Source organism: Cupressus sempervirens, chromosome 1 (genome assembly GCF_028749045.1).
Source record: "Cupressus sempervirens isolate cs-2001-9-10 chromosome 1, ASM2874904v1, whole genome shotgun sequence".
Taxonomy (NCBI): Eukaryota; Viridiplantae; Streptophyta; class Pinopsida; order Cupressales; family Cupressaceae; genus Cupressus; species Cupressus sempervirens.
In genome coordinates, this window is record NC_143118.1 from 82,073,937 (window position 1) to 82,100,193 (window position 26,257).

Sequence of the window (26,257 nt, forward strand, 5' to 3'; positions counted from 1 at the left end):
TGATCCAAAAAAATATTGCAGAGTTCTAAATAAATAATGAATAATTAGTTAGAGTTGAGACCCCATATGGGTCAATTTCTTTACAGAAGGCATATCAATGGCCCTGCAACCTACAGTACTCAAAGAATATTATTATATTCGGAGAATTAAATGTCCAAATGTGTTATTTGCTGCAATACAGCTCTCGAATCAATTTATCTGAGAAGATCTAGTGCCTCAACGACCAACATTATTGACTCGCAGCATACATAAATGCAATAAGAATACATTTGATAATGACAAAAATACAACTAAAACAGACCGCTTGGGCAATAGCCTTTCAAAACTGCCAAGCAATAAAACCAAATGGCAGCATCAGCTCCCACTTATACTCGATTCTCCACATTAGGATGCACGATTCTCGAACCATCTAAATTTTTATTTCATGATGTTAAACTTAGGGTTGCCTAAAATTAAGCCTGACAAAAACAAGAAAAGACAGAAATTAGCAATAGAATGATAACAATTACCAAGATAAGAAAAACAAACTTTGAACAAGATAGCAAAGCAAACTGATGGTTAAAATATTTTAAACCTCTAACAGAATGCCAAAACAATACGGATGATCAACAGTTAATCATTTAATCATTTGCTTCCACCAATCCCATTCGTACATTTAAGACATTAGAATTCCCACTGTTGGCTTCACTCTATTCCTATGGCCACCCAAGAACCTCATTTCAAAACTTAAATAGGAAAATCGACTTTATAACTCGAAGCAAACCAACCAGAGCACACAACAAACTATTCACAACAAACTAAAAAATCATCGCCAATTATCTTGGCCTTGTAAGAACTATATAGGAACTGTCAAACATAATAAGGAAACACTGTCTACCTTTGCAGCTCCATAAAAGGACATAACTAGATGGAAATAATCATGTGGCTAATGTACTTCTCTGAGGGGTTTGAAAATATATTTCAAGGACTGTAAAATTGTACTTCTCAAAGGGGTTTTTATAACAAGGATTGATGTTACTAGTATCTTTAGGAATCCTCAGAGGCCGAGAGTGCTAAGTGCTGCAGACTCAAAATTTCTGCTCATGTTGACAAATTAGTAATTAATGGTCTACATCAGATTACTTCTCAATCACAACAGATTGTGATGTCCATGTTCTGAAATTTTCAGTTTTATCGTTACACAGGTGTTTCGCCTTCCTCAAGCCCACATTGATGCTGCATTTTATGTTATATGCAGAACTTCAGGTCATTTGAAGGGGTGATATCCCCCAGGTAAATCTATTTGATAAACAGACCTTAACATTGAAAAGTTGAGTCCTAGACAGACAGAATACCACCACAACTAACTATTTTCATTTCCCTCCAACGCATTATCACAATATTGAGAAACAATTAATGGTCTGCCAAGTTTTGGAACAAAAGAATGCAGACAGGGTTGTGGGTACAGCAATATTTTTAAAGTTGGGGCTAGTGAGGGATAGAGGCTAAAATAACTTACAATATTTGAAAAAGAAATTGCAATTTATCATTCCTAGAAACAAATTCACAATCAATTGAAGCCTATCTCCAACTTCATAGAAAAACCAAAATTGTTTACATCATAGTATGCTTCACTCAGAATCAGAGGATTGATTCAGCAAAACAAAATTCTAAATGAACTTTAACTACTCGGGATTTGATCAAAAAGAAGTCGAGGAATAAATATTATTTTCCAGTTCAGTGCAGCAAAAACCATCGGTTTCCTTCTGCTTTTAAAGTTGGAGCAAAACAAAAGTCTGAATGAACTTTTTTATTACTCAGGATTTGATGAAAAGAAGTCGAGGAAAAACTATTATTTTTCAGTCCAGTTTGATTGTGGTAATCAAAGCAATAAACATGTTGGTGCAGTTTGCAAATGGGGTTGCAAACAGAGTGGGTTTAACCATGGAGGAAACTCTGTAGTTAAGCATGCTCGAGTTGTAGTAGTACTGGGATGGGTGACCTCACGGGAAATTTGGGCTCTTCACCCCTGCAAGCATCACTTAGATCCAATGAGTGCTAAGTGTTTCATTCATTCTCATGAGTGATGGGTTCGTGTGAACTACTATTCATGAAACATGGGTCAGTGAGCTTGACTCAAAAACTACACAGTTGAATCCTCGTAGCAATATCACAATTTGACTTGAGGAAAATATCTCCTACTTTACATATCGATGAGCTTAAGGGGCTTTCTAAATAATGATTCATAAGGCACAACACTTGGTGAAGGTTTTGCAAATGGGGTTACAAACAAAGAGAGCTTAACCGTGGAGGAAATCTTGTGGTTTAGCGCACTTGTGCTGGAGTAGTACCGGGATGGGTGCCCTTCCATGAAGTCCCGGTGCTTCAACCCTGAAAGCACCACCTAGATTACGAGTGCTAAGTGTTCCATTCATTTTATGAGAGACGGGTTCGTGTGAACAGCTACTCATGAAACATGGATCAATGAGTTTGACTCAAAAGCTACAGAGTTGAATCCTGATAGCAATATCACAGTGTTGGTCATGTTGAATGGGAGTCCATGTTGAGAGAGAATCTCAAACATTTTTATTCATATTGTTAATGCATTCTTCTCTAGGAGAAGTTTGAGGTGGAAGCCTTCGTTCCACCCTCTCCGAATAGGCATGGGTTGGAAATGCATTCTTCTCTAGGCGAAGTCTGAGATGCCCGAGATGAAAGCCCTCTTTCCACCCTCTGCGAGTAGGCATGGTGGAAATGCATTCTTCTCTAGGAGAAATCTGAGGTGAAATTCTTGTTCCACCCTCTACAAGTTGGTATGGTGGAAGTCATGTGTGTGACTCCATGACCTTCGTGGTCCACCATCTAAAAGTAGTTATGGTGAATAGTGTTATAATGTTTTAATGTTGTGCAAAAGGGAACAGGAAGAAATCCAATAATTTCAAGAAAGACGAGGATTCATTCAATGAGACTTCAAAGAAGAGAGATCTGCCAAGGGATGTTCCACTTGTGATGGAAAGCACTGTGCAGTCAATGTCCAACCAAGAACCAAGGGGCACAGCAAGAAAGGAACTCATTACCTTCGCAGCATGCAGCCTTTCAACAATAGATACCTGCGTCGTTGGATAATAGACAGGAAGAATTCTAGATAATGCCAATAGAAACTACAAGTATGCTTTACAAAAATCCCATTTTTGTATGCATTAACACGGTGCCACCAAAAACTTCATTACACCCAAACTGTTAAGTAATTTCCTAAGACAGCTAGCATTATGGCCAATCCTTGGACAGCAAAGCATGCTAATCAGTCTAGAGCTCAAATAGAGCAATGCTTGTTTCAAGCTAGGATTTATAACAGAGGTCAACTTGTATGTAGCACCCTTAGGATTCTCTGTCATAATTTTAGGAATGAATTGGCTTTGGAAGCATATGGCTAAGGGGCTATTATTCTATAAAAAATTGATTGCTTGGAGACCTTGGGAACAAGGTGTTTCTACAAGGCAGCCAACAAGATAACAATGTTACCTGGAATTCTGCCATAAAGTTGAAACTAAAAAAGAGGAAAAGATGTCAGATGTTTGCGTTTAAGATGGAAGACATAGAAAAGCCTAGATAAGTTATCTTTCAGGATAATATGATAATATGTGTATAATATGTTCAACTAGACTTAGGGACAAAAGTTAGTAAGCAAGAAGAAACCTTTGCAGAAAACTACTTGTATCTTTGGGACTACCAAGATGTTTGTCTTGAAGAACTACTAGAGCTACTCCCAAAAAGGCTAGTTGACTTCTCAATTGTTTTACTACAATAGGCCAAATCAATATCTAAGACTACCCATCATATGAGAACCATAGAAATTATGGAACTAAAAGCACCGCTTCAAAAGCTGTTAAGTGTTATTTCAACCATGCCTGTCAGTATAGGAAGCACCAGTATTTTTTGTGAAATAGAAAGATGGGACCCTGCAGCTACGTATAGATTATTATATGTTAAACAAGGTTACGATAAGAAATAAGTACCCATTACCACATTACAGTTATCTGTTTGATTAGATGCATGCAGCTGCAGTATTTCCTAAAATTGACTTGCCGTCAGGCTACCACCAATTGAGGCTCAAAGATAAGGATATTTATAAACAGCCTTCAAGAACTAGGAATGGACATCATGAGTTTACAGTTATACCCTTTGATCTCACCAATGCCACAGCTGCAGACTGCGAATCCGGGTGGACCCATACGGTCAAATCCAAGCCCTGTGCAGATCCAAGCCGGACTGGTTGAGGATCCCCGCGGACCCAAGGGAATCCGGTGTGGATCCCCAAGGACATCGAGCCAAAACATGAAATATGGGACCAGAACATGGAAAAGTTGAATTTTTATTCATTTTTTGGCTCTAACACTAAAACAACCCATTTGGAATTCACAAAATTATTTCATCGCTCATTTGCTCTCATTTTGCTTTCTCCATCTTGCAAGTTTGAAGTGAGGTGATTGTACTTGAGGGAGATCGATTGTGGAGTGGTAAATACCTTCCAAAAGCCAGATTTGAGTGTTTAAGATTTCAACTATATTCTTTAGGCTTTTGATAGATTGTTTCAAGTTTTTGTAGAAGTTTTGGAGTATGTTTTTATTTCACTTTTGTTATAGATTGAAATGAAGAGTAATTAAAGCTCAATGGGTGTGGAGGGATCTCAACAATTTAAAATTGATAAAGGGTCTCCTTTATGGAGACACACAACAAGAATTTCTCGATGTGTTGGAAGTGGGGGGTTTTATTTAGAAATGTAATTTTTGCAATGTAGAATATAGAAGCTCCTACTCCCAAGTCAAACTTCATTTTTTGGGCCCTGGGGTAAGGGATTAATATGTGTGAGGGGAAAGATAAGAAGGGGTTGCTACCTAGGCAAATAGCAGCATTCCTAAAAGAACAAAGAAATGTTGACAAATTAGTTACATAAGAGAAACAACATACTTATTCCGGGAAACAAAAAACATTGAAATTTGACACACCCACTCAACAAGCCTCTAGACATTTTTTCTTGCCTATGCCTTCTAGGGAGGAGGATGATGTAGAAGAACCATAAATCACCACCTGCAAGAGAGGCCAATTAGATAAGGCATTTTAAAATGAGTTGAGAGATATTGTTCATAAAAAAAATTAGATGTTGCCTCGATGCAAATGGTATTCCATTCAACTTAGTGAGATCACCTTATTGGAGGGAGATGGAGCAAGCAATAAATAATGCACCTTTTGGTTACCAAAGCCTTGGATATGAAAAGGTGTGCACCACCTTGTAATGAGAGAAAAAATGCAGAGGTCCAATTAAAACCAATAAGCAATTCTTGAGCTCAAACAAGTGTGTGTATTGTCTCTACTCACTCGATGGGAAGATTACAAAACCCATCCCTTGATCAATGTTATTGTTGTGTCCTTGAAAGAGGCAATGTTTTTTAAGGCATATGACCATGAGGAGAAAGTAGATAAGATAAGATAGCAATATTAATGTCCAATGAAAAAACCACATGGGTTTATGGGGTTGAGCATACAAACAAAAGAATCGATCAAAGCAGGAGCACCAAACGATGATTGAGAAGAAGAACAAGACAAGACACCAAACCAGAAAAACCAAGGTAAGGACTAAAGGTCCTTCCTTGGTACAAAGAAATCAGTCACAGAAGGGTATAACCGTGAACGATCTAGAGTCTTAGATCCTCGGCAAGACCACTGGATGAATGTCACTGCCTGGAAAGACTGGTGTAGTGTCAAACTGATCTGGAGTGGTACTAGATGGCCTTTTTGCTCCCCATGGTGGAGACAAGGGGAGAAAAAGGCAGTGATGAGCTGATCTAAAATATGGCCCGAGGTATGAGTTACTACAGGGTATGTTCACGAAGATGTGTGACCTCCCATAGGTAAAGTGCAAGGCACGTCTGGTCAATATAGCTAAAGAAGGCTGAAAGAAAAAAGCAATCTCTAAATAGGCAGTAAAATCTCCCTCTGATCTCATAGAAGATAGGAAAGTGAAATATAAAGTGAGTCTCAATCTCTACCTCCACCAAAGTACATTGTCGACAAATACAATCCTCTCTATCCATATGGTGATCAGTCTGAACCCAAAGACGGTGGGAGCCAACTCTGAAGGAGCCCAAAGAGAATCTCAGAGCGTGACTCTAGCACTAATAAAGATAAGCAAGGCGGGCAATAATACCATTTTGAATCTCAAGAAAATGGTCAGCATAAAAAGCCATCTTTGGACGTAATCCGCCAAGAGGATTGCAATAGGTAGTGATAATGTATTGTCTATACATATCCTGTCTAACATGCTCATTCAACTCCTGACATGAGGGGAGGAGGTAAGCAGGTGCATCCAGTGAGAACTGGTAAGGAGGAAGATGATCAATCTCAATCCCGATCGAACTCAATAAAGAGGTGCCCTGGCCACACCAACAACGAGATCTAGTGCTAGCGTCGGATCTCATAACCATAACAGATGAACAGTATGCCAAATGAGAATATCTGTGTCGATCGACAGCTGAATCCGTAAAGCCTTGAAGCTGATGGAGAAACCAAATCAAGTCAAAAATGGTCGCAAGTTTGAAAGAATAAGCTCCAAACTCAACCAAAACAATGTTATGAGGGGTGAGTCTATGACATCTAATGATACGTCGTAAAAGCAACGTCTAAACACGCTCTATAGAGGCCCAATCAAAAGCAAGAAGAGAAGGTCCCCAAACCACCGAGCCATAGAGAACAGTTGGTTGAACCAAGGAGTCCAAGAGGGACAACTTGGACAAAATATCATGAAAATGGTGTCTGAAGCACTCTCTCTTAAGCATGGCCAAAGAACCCATGCCCTTACTAACTCTGGACTGAATAGTCGGTCTCAAGCTGAAGCGGGGTCCTGAGAACTTCACCCCGAGAAACATGTTAAAAGAGTAAATCTCAACCTCCTGCCCTTGAAAGAAGAAATGAAGATGAGAGGTTTTTAAGCAATAAAGATCATAACCCAAGTCTTGGTCAAATTGACCACGAGCTGACGCTGATCACAAAAAGAAGCCAAACCATCAAGGAGTCTCTGTAAACTATCAAGAGAAGAGACCAAGAGAACAACATCATCAGCAAAAAAGGAGAATCGAATTCAAAACCTGATGCAAATAGCACCCATCACCAGGTTGCGAGGAGTTACAAGGAAATCCTCAAGCTCATCAATATATAACCCATAAAGGGTGGGAGAAAGGGGGCAACCCTGTTTCACCCCAATAGTGCTCTGAATCACAACAAAAAAGCTCTCTAGAGTCCTCAATCGGCCAATCACCTTCTCGAACAGTCTCATAATAGCAGTCAACAACATATCTTAGACCCCAATCTCGCTAAGTTTCTCAAATAAGGTCATCCTAGGAACAGAATCAAAAGCCTTACGAAAGTCCACAAAGCAGCAGTAGGCTTTCTCAGAGTGGTGCCTGGCCTCCTCAATAATAGCCCACAACATGAAGCCATGATCCATAACTAGTAGTTCGCCTGAAAATCGGCCTGATCTCTTGCTCTACACCCTTTCTTGTCAAGCCCTCTAGATAGCATAGTGTTCGGAGTAGTGGCATAAAGTTTGGCAAAAGTATGCCCAATCATGATGGTCCTGTAGTTACCAGGGTCAAAAGCAAGCCCAGACTTGTGAATAGGGTAAATCACATGTCGCGACTAGGACTCAAGAAACCCAGTACAAAAGATGCAGAATTTATTGCCCGTATCTCATTGATTTCATATAGGCAGTGGGTAGTGATAATGTTGTCAAAGTAATTACAGACAATGCAAAAGTTTGGAAGGCTACAGGTGCTTTGGCAGAGGCTAGATATGATATTACATCCTAAATTATTGTCTCTTAAAATAATCATGTAGTCGTATACATTTCATGTCACTCACAGTTAGTTACTTAAAATCAGTTGAATGTTATGATCATGGGAAATGAAAGATTTTGTTGATTGTTTGATTCACATGAAGATGACTTGTTAATTGTTAGTTCTCAATTAATTGGAAATAATTATTATTATTTATTTTCTCAAGAAGTTATAGAAATAGTGTCATTGGTATTGGTAGTTAGCCGTTACGATAATTATGAATTACTTTTTATTATAATTGAGAAATATGTTATTATTATGGAAATACTCTTTTTGGATGCAGGACCAGACGAAGGGGGAAAGCATTGCTAAACGGGATTTAAGGAATGGAGCACCAAAAAGGTCTATTGTTAGACCATCATGTATGGGATCTAACTATCTTGGTGAAGGATTTAACGGCTAGGCAACACCAAGTATGCCTTGGACAATCATGAGCTACCTAGTCAGTTCTTCATGCAAGAGAAACATTAAACATCTAATAACTTCAAAGAAATTGTTACCTTTTTTATCTTGAGACTGTTGAGTGGTTGTCAGAATTTGACACTATGTATTGACACCATGTTATTTGTTTTGCAAACATCTACAATTACACCTACATGTATATATATGTAGATGTGTGCGTTCATAGTCAATATATTGATAAAAGGAATTATGTGCTTTCAGAAATGCATGTGAGTGTGTACACGCGTGCATGTGTGTGTACATACAACTATAGGTATTACCAAACAGCATGATGCCGATATATATATATATATATATATATATATATATATATATATATATATATATATATATATATATATATATATATATATATATATATATATAGGTTTATATAAATCTTGAGACATATAATCTCTAAGTCTTTATTGGTTGCATGTCATTGAGCGAATGCCACCTTTATATGACCATTACTCCTTTTCAATTTCATAAGATTTGAAGAGTTTCATGTGACCGATGATGGCCATGCATAGCACTCCTTTCTTGTAATCGATGGAGCGTGTGGGAGGTCTATTTTACACTCCTTGCTGCCAAGGAAAGGCTCTCTTGATTTTCATTTTCTTTCGCACTTCATTGATCTGAGTTAGCAAGCAAGAAATCTTTCCCATTACTACAATTCCTTTCGCAGACTCATTACCATACTTGTTACATATCACAATACCACAACTGCAGGATCAGTCACGTCATTGTTGGCAATAGAAGAAGCTCATTCTCGTGCTGAAGCTTGTGTTGTCAGACCACGACAACTGATCATAACCATCATTCTCAAGTCATGCAATCATTTACTCAAGCTTCTTTTTATATATTTATTTGTCTCTTTCGATTGTTTCAAGATGATTTTCCACGATGGAAATGAATGATTGTGTGATAATGTATATCCACCATCATGGATAAGCATGCTAACCCTAACCAAAGGCTTAAAGTGTATTGATTATGAAAGCATATGAACTACTTTATCTTATTATATTTTTTTATTCATGCATATTGGGTGCTATCATTTATACAGACCCGCATAATCATGTACAGATTGACTCCATTCTAATTGTTTAACAATCACTTGTAAAATGCATATCATATACATTATGCATAGAGTTGGTTCCAATATATTTCACAAGGCCTACGTCTAACTTATACAATGGTATCACCCATATGCCATTGAGATAAGAATTAGATTGCACGAAGTAAATTCAAACAAAAAGCTGAATGCATTTTTACCCATAAATCTCCCAAGATGCACCCACGACCATAGGGTCAAGCATAAATGGGTGAAGAGAAGTATCCCTGCAATAACAAATTGAATGTCAATAACGAAAATAAATGGTTGTTCAAAGTATATTTAGTTGTCAAGTCGAGCGGTGGCGATCAAGCTTATACAATGCCCATCCAAATCCTTAGCCTAGGTAGGTTAGAGGCATGCTTGCCACAATTGATCACTAGAGGTCAGGGTGCTAGCTGAGAGAGGGGAGGTTATTGCAGGAATTTCACTGCCTTGTCTGCTGCTTAGCCGACACTCTTAACATCGGAATGCTCGGGTGGCAAGACTATGATGCCCCAAGCCTAACCCCGAGGTAGGAGGGTCTTTCTCGTTTGAGATTGTGTGGGGATATGTTAAGGTCTGTGGTTGGGAGGTTAAGCCTAAGCCAATGATTCTCTTCTTCACCAGATGCCAAGCTTGCACAGCACATTGATTGTTATTTTGACTCATGTATGCTTGTTTATCTTTTGTTTATTCTTGCTTTAATTTCATGTTACCCTTGAGATGCATGTGTGTGTGTGGTCTCTATCAAGTGTAATTGTAAAGTTTGTTATGGAAGTTATCCTATTTTCCTTCATATGAATCTGAAATAGTTGTTGCTTTAATTCTGTTTACTTGCTCTTGTGAAATGAAATCAGTTAATAGTTTTCTTTGAAGGAAGTAACACATATAACCACTGTTATGTCATTTTGTTATAAAAATCAGTTATTTTTCTGAATATGTTCTCTAAATTCCAGCCTATGAGAAATGGTATGTTACATATGATAACATCTTTGGGACACCGTGCACCTTCCATTTCCCTTAATTTGGTGATGCAAGGAATTGGCACCCAAATAGAATAGGTAAAGAAAATATATGAGGGTGAGGAGATTCAAATGTTTGAAACAAAACACCATATGTCACAAGCAATTTTCAAAACTTTCTCCAAATTGGAATTATTGAAGGTGAATTTTTAAAATTAACTCATTTAGTTTCATTTATGATTTATCATTTTGTCATGTTTTACATTATTAAATGCGTTACTAGTCATGTTTTACATTATTAAATGCGTTACTAACTTACTATTAAAATATTTTTAGGTGGCTGAAACACACTTTGCATCACAAACAATCGCCCTTAGACACTTGTGAGGGTAAAGGATGCATTGTCACAAATGGTTATTAGCAACCAATGGCACACCTGGAAGCAATCGAATACAGCAAGGGCCCAAAAGGTGAAGGCAATGATATTGGATGATGATTGATGGGTTTGGGTGGATTACGTATTGGATTCACCAAGTCTATCATGTCTATGCTTGAATTTATCAACATTGATAAACCATGTTTGGGACTTCTATGATACCATGGACACTGTTAGAAAAAGTAAAATTGGTAAGTTATATACAATCCTCTATCATTGTTTATTGAGAGATATTACAAAAAAAAAAAAAAAAAATTTACATCACTTACATCAAAATAATTTACATGAACATTATTTGATATCCTAGATCATATTGATGCAAGAGCATCCTGGATGTAAGAGCAATCTTGCATCACCTAAAAAAAAAAATTCATTTGTCTTTTCTATTTTAACAAGGACTAGTAGACAAGGTGGTTACTATTTATGAGAACTTGCTATTGCTATTTTTAGTAAGTTTGTCATAGAAGTTTGGAATGTTCTCATTTTCTACATGAAGGTTCATTTTGGAATTACAAGCCTACCATAAAAATCTCATTGCTCCAACTTAAGTATCAGAAAAGTTATTGTGGATTTTCGGTAGAAAAATTTGCAGAAAAATCTTAAGACTCGTTGTTGGAGGAGAGTGCCCGGATGAGGTCCGAAAACTCAATGGAAAGGGGCTTGCGTTATTTTTGAGCCTGTAGATCACGAGCTGGCATTTCCGAAAAGTGGTTATAATAGCCAATCGGAGCAACGATTCGAGAGTTAAGACCTTCCGAAGTTGGGGTATCGAAATTTCTAAAATATATTTAGCCGACTCTATATGTATTGTTAGGCTCTGTCGGCCCTAGGTATTAAGTTTGAACATCTAGAACCTTCCCGGGCAGCATAAAATTGCCTATTTAAGAAAGGCTCGAACATTGTCTAGGACAGCTTTAGGTAGTAGTTTGCAGCTTAGTCTGGCAGATTACTATAATAAAGGCGCCCATGTTGGTTAGCATATTGTACTTGTGATTTTTGTAATTCTGCTTTTGTGGCACAAATAAGAAGTCCATATTTTGTTCTCGCATTTGCTATTGTTTCTTTGTTTATGTTATGAGTTTATGGTTTTAAGGGGAGCACCCTTTATCACATACAATGGAGAGAAAATGAAGCTGAGGACAACCTATACAAAAAGGTGGAAGCAATTGTTCTTTCAACGTTGGAAAAAGATGACTACACCTTTGCACCTCCTAGAATACACTCTATCTCCCAAGTATTATAACCCAGAGATACTTGTTATTTTGGGTAGAGAGGCACCATATAGAGATCTTGAGGTCGTTGATAGGTATAAGAGGGCATTTAGTAGGCTCTTCAATGATCCAGAGGTGGGACAAATATTAGGACAGAATTTGGATTATTCATCTCAGGAAAAGATGCAAACCCTATTGTTGTTTATGACCAAAGCAGAATGGAACATATTACATGGCGATACCTTCATGGGCAAGATTATGTATACCTCCAACCTCTTGCAATTAAGATCCTATCACAAGTAAACTTTTTTTAAGTGTTTTTCCTTTTTCTTTTTTCTTTTGGCCACTTGCATTGTAGAATTTAACACTTAAACTCTTGAATTTGTTAATTTTCAATTTTGTTGGTTTTCTCTCTAGGTTGCAAGCTCTTCTACCGTTGAGCAGAATTGGAATACATACGCCTTTATCCAATCAATGAAGCATAACCAGTTGGGTTCAAAACAAGCAGAAGACTTAGCGTTTGTTCACAACAACTTGCACCTCCTAGCACGAAGGATCAAAAATACGAGAAGGGGGCAGAGAAGCTTTGGGATGTAGCATCTTGTAACATCCCGTTTTCCCAGATTTTAATTAACAGCTATCAAACTTGAGAAATATAGTTATCATTTCATTTCCAAAGGAAGACAGTTAAATCAGTTTCGTTCATATGAAAAAGATTAATGATTAAAAACAGTTAAACAAAATTTCTTAACGAAGAGCTGAAAACACCTTCAATGAAATTACTATAGAAGATGAAATCCACATACCATGGAAACTGAGATCGAAATCAAAACTAGAGATGCTTCTGCAACCACCTAGGTTAGTCCACAAATACCTCTACAACAATATCACGAAATGTCTTCCATCCAATATTGTTAAATCAAAATCAAATGACAATTGTCATAAAATACTACTATATAAAAATTAGGGCATCACTTACCACTGTAATCATTAGGGCATCGATTACCATTGGATCTTTTAGGGCTTTTGATACCGCTGTTTCACTTAGGGCTTCTGATACCATTAATTCAAATAGGGCTTCCAATACCACTATATCATTTAGGGTTCCAGTTATTACTCAATCAATTAGGGCTTCAGATTCCCTTCCTTCTGATTACTTAACTGTGGTAGTAACTCAAGATTAGAAAATATGTTCATATTCAATATTCATATAAATGAAAAATAATCTATAAATCAATCTCTTGCATCTAGGTGTAACGATGAAATAAGTCAATTAACCTTACCTTCTTGCATATTAATCATAAAAGTGATAATACCTGTTTTTCGACAATCAATTGAATGTATGGCTTAGCTTTGTCCGATGCATGTCTGACAACTTATGGAGAGGTGAAACATTGTCAAGGGCTTGACCACCCAACTTCGGACCAAATTTTATCCCCACACAATCTCTAACAAGAAAGGCCCTCCCTACTCGAAATAGATAGGGGTCATATTGTTATCAGTTGAGCATCCTAGTATCTAGACACATCTCTCGACTTGACAACAGAAAATTACATTTAACAAAATCATGCATGAGCTATTAAATTAATTCATATTAAAAAGATAAACATTGTAATAAGCCATAATTGATTCTGTTTTCTTGTTATTGCAGATTTCTCTCTCACCTCTCCACCCTTTTCCTTGGCTTTATAGCCAAATGAGTCTCAGGTGTTCGGAATCCCAAAGAAAACAACTTTGTCAATTATTCAAGAAGATTACATTCCTCCAGCATTTCACAATTTGTGAATACATATATATGTTCCTTAAAGATTCTAGAATCTGATTGTTTGATTATTATATTTACTTAATCATATCAAATTTCTCTTCTACGTTCTTGCAGATATCATTCCACCTCTTTACCATTCATGGCTTCCTTTCTAGTGAATCCTAGGTGCTTAAAAGATTATAAACATTCTATTTAATTCACACCATGATTCTGATTTGGTTTCACACCTCTTCACCATTACTATGGCTTCATTGCCAGGTGATTTCCTCGATGTCAAAATATTCTAAATTCATGCCTAGTAATACATTAAAGCATTGCAATCATAAGAAATCGTTCCAACAATCATGATTATCTCAGTTCCAATGGGTTGTACGTTTGGTGTAAGCTCAAGATCATTTTAATGATTGAAATCATAAACACCTCAGAAATCAACGGTTAGCATAATGGATTATCTCTACTAATTCAATCTTAACTGGCTGAGAAGAACACGTCAAATCAGAATGAGAAAGAAGAAAATAAAAAGAAGATTTAGGATGGAAAATACACGTGCATAGATATTGATTTATAATACTCAATTGAATTCTCTATCCTCCAAATATGGAATTCAAGTATTCACACGGATATTCAAATTTAAATCAAGAACAAGATATTGGATTGTTATAAAACTGACTATGGTTGGGAGTTATGTATCCGTCTACACTCCTTATTCATTTCTCTGCTCAAAATATTCGACAGCAACAAGGTACTTAATGGAAAACAATTCTGCAAAGGCATTGATAATATACAGAAAGAAAAAGTATGGAAGCCAGCTGAAACAAGGAATCACGTGACCTGATTTCAAGCTCGAGTTTCTCCTTCCGCCAGTTGGTATTATTGATTTTCGTTGTATATTGCCCTGTTTCGAATTTCTATCTCTGTTGGTCTTGGAGGAAAATCAAAGGAATGAACCGGATTACAAAGCTAGGCAGGATTTATTCTGAGAACGTTGTTCTCAAGGCTCGGTAACAAACGTAGCAGATTTTGGGAGGAGAGTAGAGAAAAATGCAATGAAGAAGTGTGATAATAAATTTGGAAAGAAGACGTAAATCAAGAAGAATAGTCGGGTGAAGAAATATATAACCCTTGACTCCTCTCATGGCTTCCATATAGAGAACGAACCGTGACTTCTTGGCTCCCATCGATTTCAAAGATAAAAAGCCATTCGAATTCCCAAGATGACCATTCGAATACATCATAAATTCAATCAAAAGATAAGAGAAATAAAAAGGTTGGAAAAGAAGTTGGAAAGATTGAGACAACTCAAATTGCCAAATATAAAATCAATTAATCATGCCAAGTGTTAATTGATTAACAAGCAAGAATATTAAAATAAAAAGCATGGAAAGAGAGTTGGAAGATTATAATTCAAAAATTATAATAATTCAAATGTTATTATAATTTGAATCTTATTAAAATCTTATATGTACATAAAAACATCACGTTATTAAATTATTAAATTATAATGGTATCAAATCATTTTTATATTATATGCACATTTATAAATATTTATTAAAATAATATGATAAAAGATAAATTAAAATCCTTTAAGATATATTTTATATTTTAACTCAATTATTTTAATTAAATTAATTATTTAAATAACTCATGCGGTTCCACAGATGTATCCTATTTCAAATCACTAGATCCTCTATCCCTCAGCCCAGTGATGGTGATGCTCCTGCCTAATTCTTTTCTGACAATGCTTCCACCCTCTACCCCTCTACCCAGTGATGGTCATGCTCCTACCTAATTCTTTTCTGACAATGCTTCCACCCCCTTCGACATGTTTCCTACAAGGAAATTCCCCGCAATTAAATTATATTATCATAATGAATTATTTAATCATAATTAATCATAACAGTTAACCATCTTCTCAATTCCATGAATTCATGATTAATAATCAACTAGCATGTTATCTTCACTTGAAATCATAACGACTAACTATTTTACCATTTCGCTAGATTATAACAAATTAAACTACCGACTTCATGTGAACCTCAACAGCTATATTTCAACTTAGGTCAAAAATTGGGATGTAACACATCTGAGTCTGCTGACTTGGATATGACCATTCAGGATCTTGCTAGAGCCACTTTAGTTTATCTAGATGATGATGAGGATCACACAGCACCATCTAGTGCTAGTGGAACCAGTTTTGGATCCAATGTTGATGATGATCTACCACTTGTAGCTACTCAAGAACCCAATGATCTGCATTTTCTTATGATTCATTTGATGATTGATGAACACTTTCATGACTCGTGAATATTGAGTCGTGTTTCAAACATTGATGAACTATAAGTATATTGTGAATTTTCATTTCGTAATTCAATAAATCATCACTCTTTTTTGGATCATAAAAGTTTAGCTTTAACATTTGGCATTGATCAATGATCAATGATCAACCATCATAGAATCATACTATGAAATGATTTAATTTTACAATTATGTATATTCATCTTATTTTTTGAATATACAGTGCACGCACACGCACACACACACACAAATCCTTACGAATCATAATGGGAAAAAAATTCACGAATCTACAAAATCATATTCTCAAACCCAAATTTGTCCCCGAATCCAAATTGGCAACTTTGAAGAAAAGTACCCCAATAATGCTCTCCCTTATTGCTCTCCCTCATGTTGAATAAGCCAAGACTTGATTGGAAATCAGAATGACAAGCAGAGCACTGTAGACTCTATACCCTACTCAATCTCTCTTTTGTTAGCATGAATTAGTACGGACAAAATGTTAGATCTGATAATATCTCTTGCTTTCATGTTATCTATTCAGTTTATTTTTAATACTTGACATTTCATCAAAGATGCAGTTTATCTGCAAAATTTTGTTTGTGCAAATTTAAAATAGTTTCTCTTTGATGTAAGATTAGTACTATGATGCTAAAAGTATATTTATTTTCAGTTTTTCATGCTATGCAAAAGTTATTGTTACAGTGAGGCTGTGTGCAATAGACAACAGAGGGGGTCTTAGGTGAGGGCTATGTAGTTGAATAAATGAAATATCGTCATTCCTTGTATCTATTTTCTTCTCTTCTTTGTTTTTCATTTCACTTAATTCCAAAAAATAGCAACAAAAATTTAACAACTAACACACTTGTGTAAAAAAAAAACAAAATTTATCTGCAATTTTAAAAAATAAGTATTTTCTGAAATGGCATGGGGACATTCTGTAACAGCAATGCAATGCATGGCAGCATGACACAATGAGGGATTTCAGGATTTTTAAACACATTTTGTTTGTTAATTATTCCTCATCTTTATCTTTGGCAGGTGCAAACTGAGCACATTGCATAGATTGTTGAGTGAATAAAAGTTTCATTTCAAGACTGAATCAACAGAAGTACCTTTTTAAAGGTATTTACCCTGTTTCCTTTCTATTTCTTCATTTCCTTTTAACCAAAATTTCAAATGCCGAAGTTGAACAACAAATTCCCTGCTGTTACACTGTTGAAATGTTTTTAGTTTATCCCAACCCTCTTTCATTTGCTTTGATTTGTATTTCTAATGTTCTTTTCTTTCTTTTTAAGACTTTGTATTTTCATATAAATGAATAGCTTGCTGTTATGCAGCTGATATTTTTTGATTTGTTTATAATGTGCAACAAGCAATGGCAATGGAAACTTAAAATTCCACCTTTCTTGAATTGCAAGCTGGGATGTCATGTTGTATACCCAAGTGTAGGAAGAAGTGAGGAAAGAAATGAACACCCTACTTCTCAATTATGAAGAAAAGAAATTTGAAGTCAGAGGAAGGGAGGTACTAACATCAATGAAGAATGTCATAGCCATCCTCAAATAATCATCCAGAAATCCTTTTTTTAGCACATGGACTCAGAATTCCTCCACCATGGAGAATTCTAGAGCTCTCTATTTTCTTAACCAAGCTTCTTAGTTCCTCTCAATGTTCTACAAGCACAATCTTCACTTGAAGCTACTCCTTGGAACCAAAAGAACACAATAAGACCAGATAGCAGCAGCCAAAAAAATCATACTACATAATATGTTTTTTAATGTGACAAATCCCATATTGAGGAGGGTAGGTTAATGAATTTTAAAAATTGCTGGTAAGAAGCTCTAAGACACCAACTGCTAAGGATTTCAATCACCCAATGACCCATTATTAGATGAAACTGTAAAAAATACATGGCTTATAGTAGATGTTCAAGTACATGTATAAAAAAGGGCTGCAACAATATATAAAATGGATGTATAGGTGGTAAGAATACGATGCTAATAGAAATGCTTGATAACATTTAAATGGCACACTAATGTTCTTGCACTCCATACATGCCTTGTATGAAATCAAGAATGTTGAACTTTAGACTTTGTGCAATATGAAATAGGGGAGGATCGAAAAGTTGGGGCGGAGAATATTGTGCAACTTATCATAATGAATTCAATACCACATCTATGTAAGAAGATTATGCAGAAAACAAGTTCCACCAATTTTTGGTGTCTCTGTGCAACCCATCACTTGGAATGTATATTTGAGGACAATGGGAGAATATGTTGATAAAAAGTGGAGTTAAAAACAGTAAATATTATTAGAGATATTCGAGACTTGCACCTATAGTTAAGTCACTTTAGTGACTTTAATTTAGATTAGTTTGCTTATAATTTTATGCATTTAAGGTTGTTTTATGGGTTTCATCTTCACTCCAAATCTTATGATATCTCCGAGAAGAATACCAATATAGGTTCTATTCATCTCTTGGAACATGGTATCGGAGCAGGAAGTCAAGTGAAAAGAGTTTTTGTTGCTACAAAGATAAAATCATGATTTTCTCCAAAGAATCACTGCATTTCAGATGGGAAAATTGTCACTTGGTTCATCAAAGAATTTGCATATAATTTTTATCTGCAAAAGAAAGCTGCAACTTTTGTTAGCAGTGGTTGGTTTCTTGAAATATAATGTAGTTTTCTTTCACAATTTTTCATTTTCGCAGATTTACATATGAAAATTGCATGAGGATTCTGTGAAATTGCAAAGGTATTTCTGGTATTGGTTATTTTAGCAACCATTATTTGTGAAAATCAAGACCTAAGACAAAAGATGAAAAATGGAAAAAACTTTTCTTTTACAAAATTTCATCTATTTTCTAATAAATATCACACTGTTCTTTTGCATGCCTAGCACTGCTTGACAGCTAAGGTTTGGCCAAATTTGTTTGATTTTTGCAAGCATTTCTTGAGCCTTTTATGAACCATGACCCGAACTTTAAAGGCACTATTTTTCTCAACCAAATCATTAGTTTAGAAATAAATAAATTAAATTAAAATGAAGGTTTCTGTTATATTATTTCACAAGTAGGGTTTTACCACCCACTACTAGGGTTTCCAAACCAAGCTTTTCACACTGGCACCTAAGGTTTGCAAAGACAATCATCATCTAGGTTTGTATAAGATTTCATATAAAGAATACTTTCTAAGGCAACTTCCTACAAGGAAGTTTGAAATTAGCTCTATTCCTGAAATGAAAACTACTATGATAAAATACTGGTTTCAACTTCCACAACTGGAAAGTAAAATTCCAGATTGAATTAATGCACAAAAACTTGTGGGCAATAGTAAATGAAAATGAGAAACTTCTTACAGATGCTTGCAAGTATTGGAATTGCAAAGCAGAGATGATCAAATCAAAGCCATTATTGATCTTGCCCTCTCTGATTTTGAGTTACATTATGGCAAATCCATCAAAGCAAATTTGAGAGAGCTTGAACCCACTTTTTGGAGCAACGGTGATTAATGCAAAATTTTCTTTACCATATCAATTTTGTAGAAGCTATTAGAAGCTACCTATCCATGTTTTCTATCAACCTTATAGCACTCTTACATGTGAGCAAATGGAGCCTATTTAATATGACCCAAGAGCACCTCAACGACTTTGTCTGTATCCAGTAGAACCTTCGTCTTCAAACCAAAAAGGTGGAGAATCCTTCTCCCAATGCCATCAACACGGATGACATTAGTTTTTTTCCGGTTGAATTGTCAATGATGCAAAGATATGATGTTCACTATTGAAGATCTCACTGAATCATAAGGAATAAATGGTAATAAAGGAATTGAACGAAGACATTGTTGAGGAGTGTGTTGTACATTCCCATTTTTTCTGAAAATACAAGTGATGTTGCAAAAAAACATTTTGCTACCCTTCATCCACTCTGCAACATTCTACAAAAGGCCCTTTCAAAGAGCCTTTAATACAAGTCGCCACCACTTTGGATAATTATCAAACCACAAACGAGGGGTTGAGAAACATTGATTATGTCATATTTGCAAAACAGATGGAGCTATAGAAGGGTTGGCAACTTTTATTAGCTGAGAGAGGACATGGATAAAAATTAGTCAGAAAATAACACAGAGGGTTGAAAAGGAGAAGTTGGTTGGGAGACTGACGTAAAAACTAATACTTCCAGACATACATCCATGCCATTCAATCTATTAAAAAATATTTCTATATATCAACTAGAGAGAGTTATTATAGAGGGAAAAGGAAAACTAATTATATTGTCAATGCTGACTAAACAATGTTGTGGTTGTCGAATTGTGGATGTTGTTATTCAATGACCCAAATTTTTGTGCCCATGCCATCTCATTTCATATGGTGCAGTCTCCTTATTTCGAAAAGATACTGAGAAAAACATAAACAATTGAACACTATTACACAACCCTTAAAGAAACTTCAACAGACAGTATTAATTTATTGAATAGTGAATGTATTGATGGACATGAGTCAAACATGGATTAGGGAAAAGTGTTTCACTGTTTTGAATGACTCCTGCACTCATTAATAGTTTTGTTTCCATGTCCTATTGATTAATGCTTTCTAAGAGTTGTTGCCTGCTCTTGAAAACATAAGGTCCTTGATTTACTAGTATGGCCTTTTGGGGGAGAACATAGGGAAGTAGTAGGTTGGACCTTTTAGTGTTGCTCAGATTGTGACAAATTCAACTCATTTTGTAAGTTCGCTATTTTAACAATTGACCTTATGTAGTGAACAACCTTTGATCAATGCTTAGAAACACAATAAAAAAAATAGTCAGGGTGAAGACAAAAATAGTCAAAGCTACAGATGTACAAATGCTTGTATGTAACTGCCACACATCACTTGCAATATTTCAAACCCTAGATATGCTAGCTATTGTTGTTATGTGGAGTCTAATCAAACAAAGGTTAATTTTTCCCACTTCCATCAGTGTGGTTCCCCCCAATTTTTTCTACAAAGGTTGGGGCAGCTCCCCCATGATGGGGTCAAGGTGTAATGCCACCATGCAGGGTCCTCCTGGCCCAGGCATGCTCCCCCTGGCCAAAAATGACTTTATTATTGTAAAAGGCATCTGGAGTTAATTTTTCTATTAGAGGACATATTCTAACCCTAATTTTCTAACCAACATAAATCTTGTATAAAGTGGTTGACGGTTAGGGATTTTCATATTATGAATTAGTAGCTTCTTGAAGCGGTATTGAGTTGCGAGAGATTGCAAAATGTAATCAAGTTGAATTACTGGATAGTATTGAGTTGCGAGAGATAGCAAAATGTAATCAAGTTGAATTACTGGATAGTAATATTAGACTTTCTGTTTGGTGGACGTAGCCCAAAATTGAGTGAACCACGTTAAATCTTTGTGTCTTCTATTCTATTTCCGTTACTTTATTCCTTTGCATTATTGGTTATATTTGCATGTAACAGCTATATTTCTTTCTAATAATCCTAACAGCTATTTCATTTTGTTGAAGAGGATGATGTTGGAGGTGCAAGAGTCTCTACAATACATGGTGGGTTGGGCTATGCAGAGTGGAAAATGTGAACTAAACCAAAGACAGATGGGGGGGAAGAAGATGAGCTAAAGAGTTAAATTCAAAAATAAATACCGCTAATGTTCTCAAAAAAATTTAATATTGCTTGCAGATATATTTGTTACCATATAACCTTTGTGAAAATCAAGTATTTTGATACAAACTCTGCTAGCTTTTGAGAGATGAATGAGGCTATTTACAGCAAGCTTGATCAGATGAAACAATCAATTTGTGACAAGGATTCTAAATTACAATTCTATAAAAAGCCTATCAAGCAATTGTCACGAAGTAGAAAACAACAAAAACCCTCTTCCTATATAGTTACATGTGATCTTCATCCAAAATATGTAACTACTTTTGGCAAAGCTCTTCCTTCTAATGATGAAGACCCTTGAGAAGAAGTATAGTGCTAAGGATGGACCAGAACTTCTAAGCCAGATGAATTAATTTCTCAATCTGTAGGGTCCTACAATGAGCAGGCCAAATACTAGGGCAAATTAGATCAGTCACACAAAACAACCTTATTTGGATAGACACAGCATGCAAAATATACATTAGAACTTGTCATATACCTACTCACAATTTGTCAGTTCCTCTATTCAAGGGAGCAATTAGGCCACATATAGCTTCATCCACTCAAGTTAGAGGGGCAGGATTACTACATGATGAGAAGAGAATCTACTTGTAGTTCATAAAGCCTTAAAACTTTAACATTTACGGTCTCCTAAATAGCAACAATTGGAATGATCCTTAAGATATAAACCTATTGATAAGATAGAGCAGCCTTGGTAGGTCCCTTTCCTCCCTTGAAATCAGTGGAAATGAATCAATGGAGTCCCCACTCCTGGTTGAAAAAAAAGTGGCTTAAAAGCAGGAAAGTAAGAATCCAGTCTGCGTCAAGAGGGATTGATAGTGGTCAAACAGATATAATGGTTAGAAGACTTATTGGCATTGTTCCATTGGATGAGCCACAAAGTGACCTAGATTCAAAGACCTCTTTTGACATTGACAGCCCAACTGAGGCATAGTTGTACATAGTATCAGTACTGTATCTTTTAAAAGCTGCTATATTTATCAAAACTTTGAAGTTCAAACAATGAAATCAGGAATTTTTGTCCTAATTTTTAATTTCTGCTACATTACTCTCAGTGTCAGGGATACAACCTATGAAAAATGATATATTTTGCAAAAAGAAAGCTAAATTTTACTTTAAAAACTTTATTGCTGTCATGCTGCTATCACTGATGGATTCAGCCATGTCCATACCATTTTGAACTTTTTATTCAATTTTACTATTGAATTCATTACAATGTATGAATGTCTATGCTTAAATGCATAGTCAGATTTGTAGAAATTTTAGTAACCCACATAACCATATCTATACATTCTGTCAACCACCTCCCCCTCCCCCCAAAAGAAAATACTACTATCCTTTAAATACATATCCCCATAACTGTGTGGAGCATATTGTATAACTGTTAAAGATGTGGTGCATACAATAAGCCGTCTAACTTAAAATTGCCCGTCGAAAAAAGGTTCCAAAACATTTAATAAGAGAACCAATTTGTTGCTTTCAGACACTAAGAGAAGATAGGAAATCCATCATGCAGATTTAACATACTAGCATTAAGCATCTCCCTAAACTTGCACTCTCCAGTGTTGTAAGCAACAAAAGAAATCCAAATATTCAACACTGTGAGAGGTTAACATATGCATATATGAGTAGATTTATATCCCCTGCAAAGGTCTCAAAATCTGATGACTGAAAATCTGATGACTGGATTTATAAGAGAGGCTCCCAACTAATAATCCGTACAGAATGCTCTAAAAATTGAAACCATTGGAAAATCAAATGATTGAGAAACTTTAGAAAGGATTTCAATGGTGAAAAAAATTATAAAAAAGATTTAAGAAACTAAAAAAATTCAGTGTAAAGAAGTGACCAGTTAAGATTACTGCTGTCTGCCCCGTACCTTGTGTAAAGAATCAACTCAAGCTCCTGCTACTGGCCCATAAAGTCAAGTAGATTAAACCTTCAAAAAAGTCTTTGACCCTGAGATCGATTCTACTTGTGACACCAGGCTTCAACTGTTTTTCTTGGCCTGGTCATTTCCATTATTATCTTCTACACTATCTTATTGGGATTGCCCAGATCCCTCATCCTTTGGCTTAGAGAAAAACTCATCCCACGTCCGTTCACCTTCCCTTCTAAGTCCTTCCCACTTTCTCGTGTGCTGCTCCGATCCCTTATCTTCTTCGTAATCCTCAATGAAACCCCCTACCAATAAATCCTTCCTAAGTTTGGTAACCTTGTCAACCATTGATTGCACAGTCACATCAAAGGCGTCCTTGAAAGCATGTAATTTGGACCTGGGATCGGCATAAACTAAATTAGGAATTAGTTTTATTACCTCTTCTCTCATTCTCTTTACCTGCTCTGGAGGGATTTGGCGCAGTCTTTCCTCTATGCTAACATTTTCTTTCCTGATGTCATTCTCAGCAATGAACACCGAATATGTAGTATAATTCTTTGGAAGGTGCCAGAAATACTGAGCATACGCAGAACCCGGGTGAAACAGAACAGGAATGCATCCGGCCAACATGGAATCGAATATTGATCTACGAGTGTATGAATCACCCTGAGGCTGCAAGCAAAACACGGACCCCTGGAACATTTTCATGATCGCACTAGGAGAGTGGCACTTGCTCTCACCCAGATCACACTCCAGCAACATACCCACCTTCGAATTCCTGCACTGATCCATGATCTGCCCTCTGATGGATGTCCGGATGTCCGGCCTGGGCGCACCAGCAAATGAAAACAAAGAGGGGCGATCCAGGCTTCGCATCCTGTTCTGCCAATCCACAATGTCAGAGTCCTTAGCAGGATGAAAGTAAGTTGGATAAGGTATAGCCATATCATTCTTATTCCACGGACTTGCCTCCACCACAAGCATAGTCATGTTTTTCATAGCAGGCAAAAACAGCAGCTTATTACCCCAATCAGTCTCCTTGTCACTCAGCCTCCTGAAATCCCATGTAATTCTGCCCCCCACAAGAAAATGATCATGACCTCTCATGACGTTCCACTCTGGCCTACTCACCAGCCAATCCATGAGCGCCAGCGAAGCAGAATCCCTCACAGAAATATTATAACCCCAGAGATGCCTCGAGATATCAAGTCCCGCATAGAATGGAACATACACAGCGGCCGCCAGAGATGAATCATTGGTCAAGCATTCATACTGCTTCATCCTGTTGCGGAAAATAACGTCCATGGAAAACTGGTTTGTAGCATACCACCCGGTATTGGAAAATACTCCTTCAGTATTCTCCAACGGAGGACCAAGCCCGGCATTTGCAGTAAATTTGCACATGTTAGTCCACAAGCTCAGCCGCCTGCATTCTCTAAGCATTTCTTCATTAAACCTGGGAGGCAAATCATGTACATAAACATACCTTCCCCCACAAGGATCACTTTTATTATCCGCTGTTTTCAGAGCCTTGACAAAGGCCCTCGGCGGGGGCGGCGGAGGGTTCTGGACTTTCGATAGGGTTTCTAGGGTTGTTTTCTGTGAATTGATGGCGATTTGAGAGGCGGTTAACTCAGATCCGTTGGGAGTGAGCATGGAATACTGAACAAGATACAACAGGCACCATAACACGAACACCATCATAATCACAAAACATAAAATCGTGCGGAACGTCAACTTGCCTGCAGATTTATCCATCTTTCTACTGTTGCTACGTCCGCGGTTCGAGTCCCACCAGCGCTGCTGCCGCATTGAGCTAAACACTACACTCCCACATTTGCAAATCAAAATTTAATATCCTCTATATTGTTACTTTATAACTTACTTTCGAATCCTTACTGGAAAATCCATCAAGTCAGAAGTTCGAATCCCGGGATCTAAAGCACAAGAATATGCCAGTGAAAACTGTATACAATTTGGAGCAATTCTCACGGTCAAAATTGAATTAAATAACAAGGGGTTCATAACAGGAAGGATAAAAATTCATCCCTCCTGCCGAGCCGCAAATTTGGGCGTTGGTGATCTGAAGCTCGGAAAGACAAGACCTGTTAATCCACCTGTAAATTCTCGAAGTATCCGCCACGTGTCGTATTGGGAAATACCTCGCATTGAATTTAAGAATGAAACCAACGCGGGGTGCCTGTCGGTGACGCACATGCCACGATCTACTTTAGTGTCGGCATTGTTACGAACAAACACGGTCTCGCTTAATTGGATCGACACACACATTTGCAGATCTCCATCTACACATTCACAGAACTAGTATTTCGTTATTAGTTTTTAGTTTCACATTTGCTCTCCAGTTCATGCGAGTAGCCGGTGTCCTTCATCGCTTGCAGTACTGAGAATGTGGAGACAACTGAAATTTGTACATTATATTCAAGAGTAGACCTGGCATTACCACGCTCCGTTTCCGGCAATTTCTGTGAATGTACTCTTCTTCGATGTCGCATATTCATGAAGAAAACAATTTCTAATGAAATGTATGAATAATTGATTTTAATGGTTAACTATACCATATGTAAAAAAAAAAATTTGTATTTAATATTAGGAAGGGACTATTCATAAAAAAAAATGGTTAACTAT

General features: G+C 36.6%; 1 protein-coding gene across 1 annotated transcript; it reads right to left on the bottom strand.

Annotated features, from left to right (window-relative positions):
- On the bottom strand, positions 1-25,457 carry LOC149576335 (xyloglucan galactosyltransferase MUR3-like). The gene is made up of 2 exons (XM_089816860.1): positions 23,612-25,457; positions 1-458 (listed from the first exon to the last, which is right to left on the bottom strand). Exon 1 carries the CDS (start codon positions 25,421-25,423, stop codon positions 23,774-23,776), a length of 1,650 nt encoding a protein of 549 aa, XP_089672986.1. The 5' UTR covers positions 25,424-25,457; the 3' UTR covers positions 1-458; positions 23,612-23,773.
- Positions 25,458-26,257: the final 800 nt, after the last annotated feature.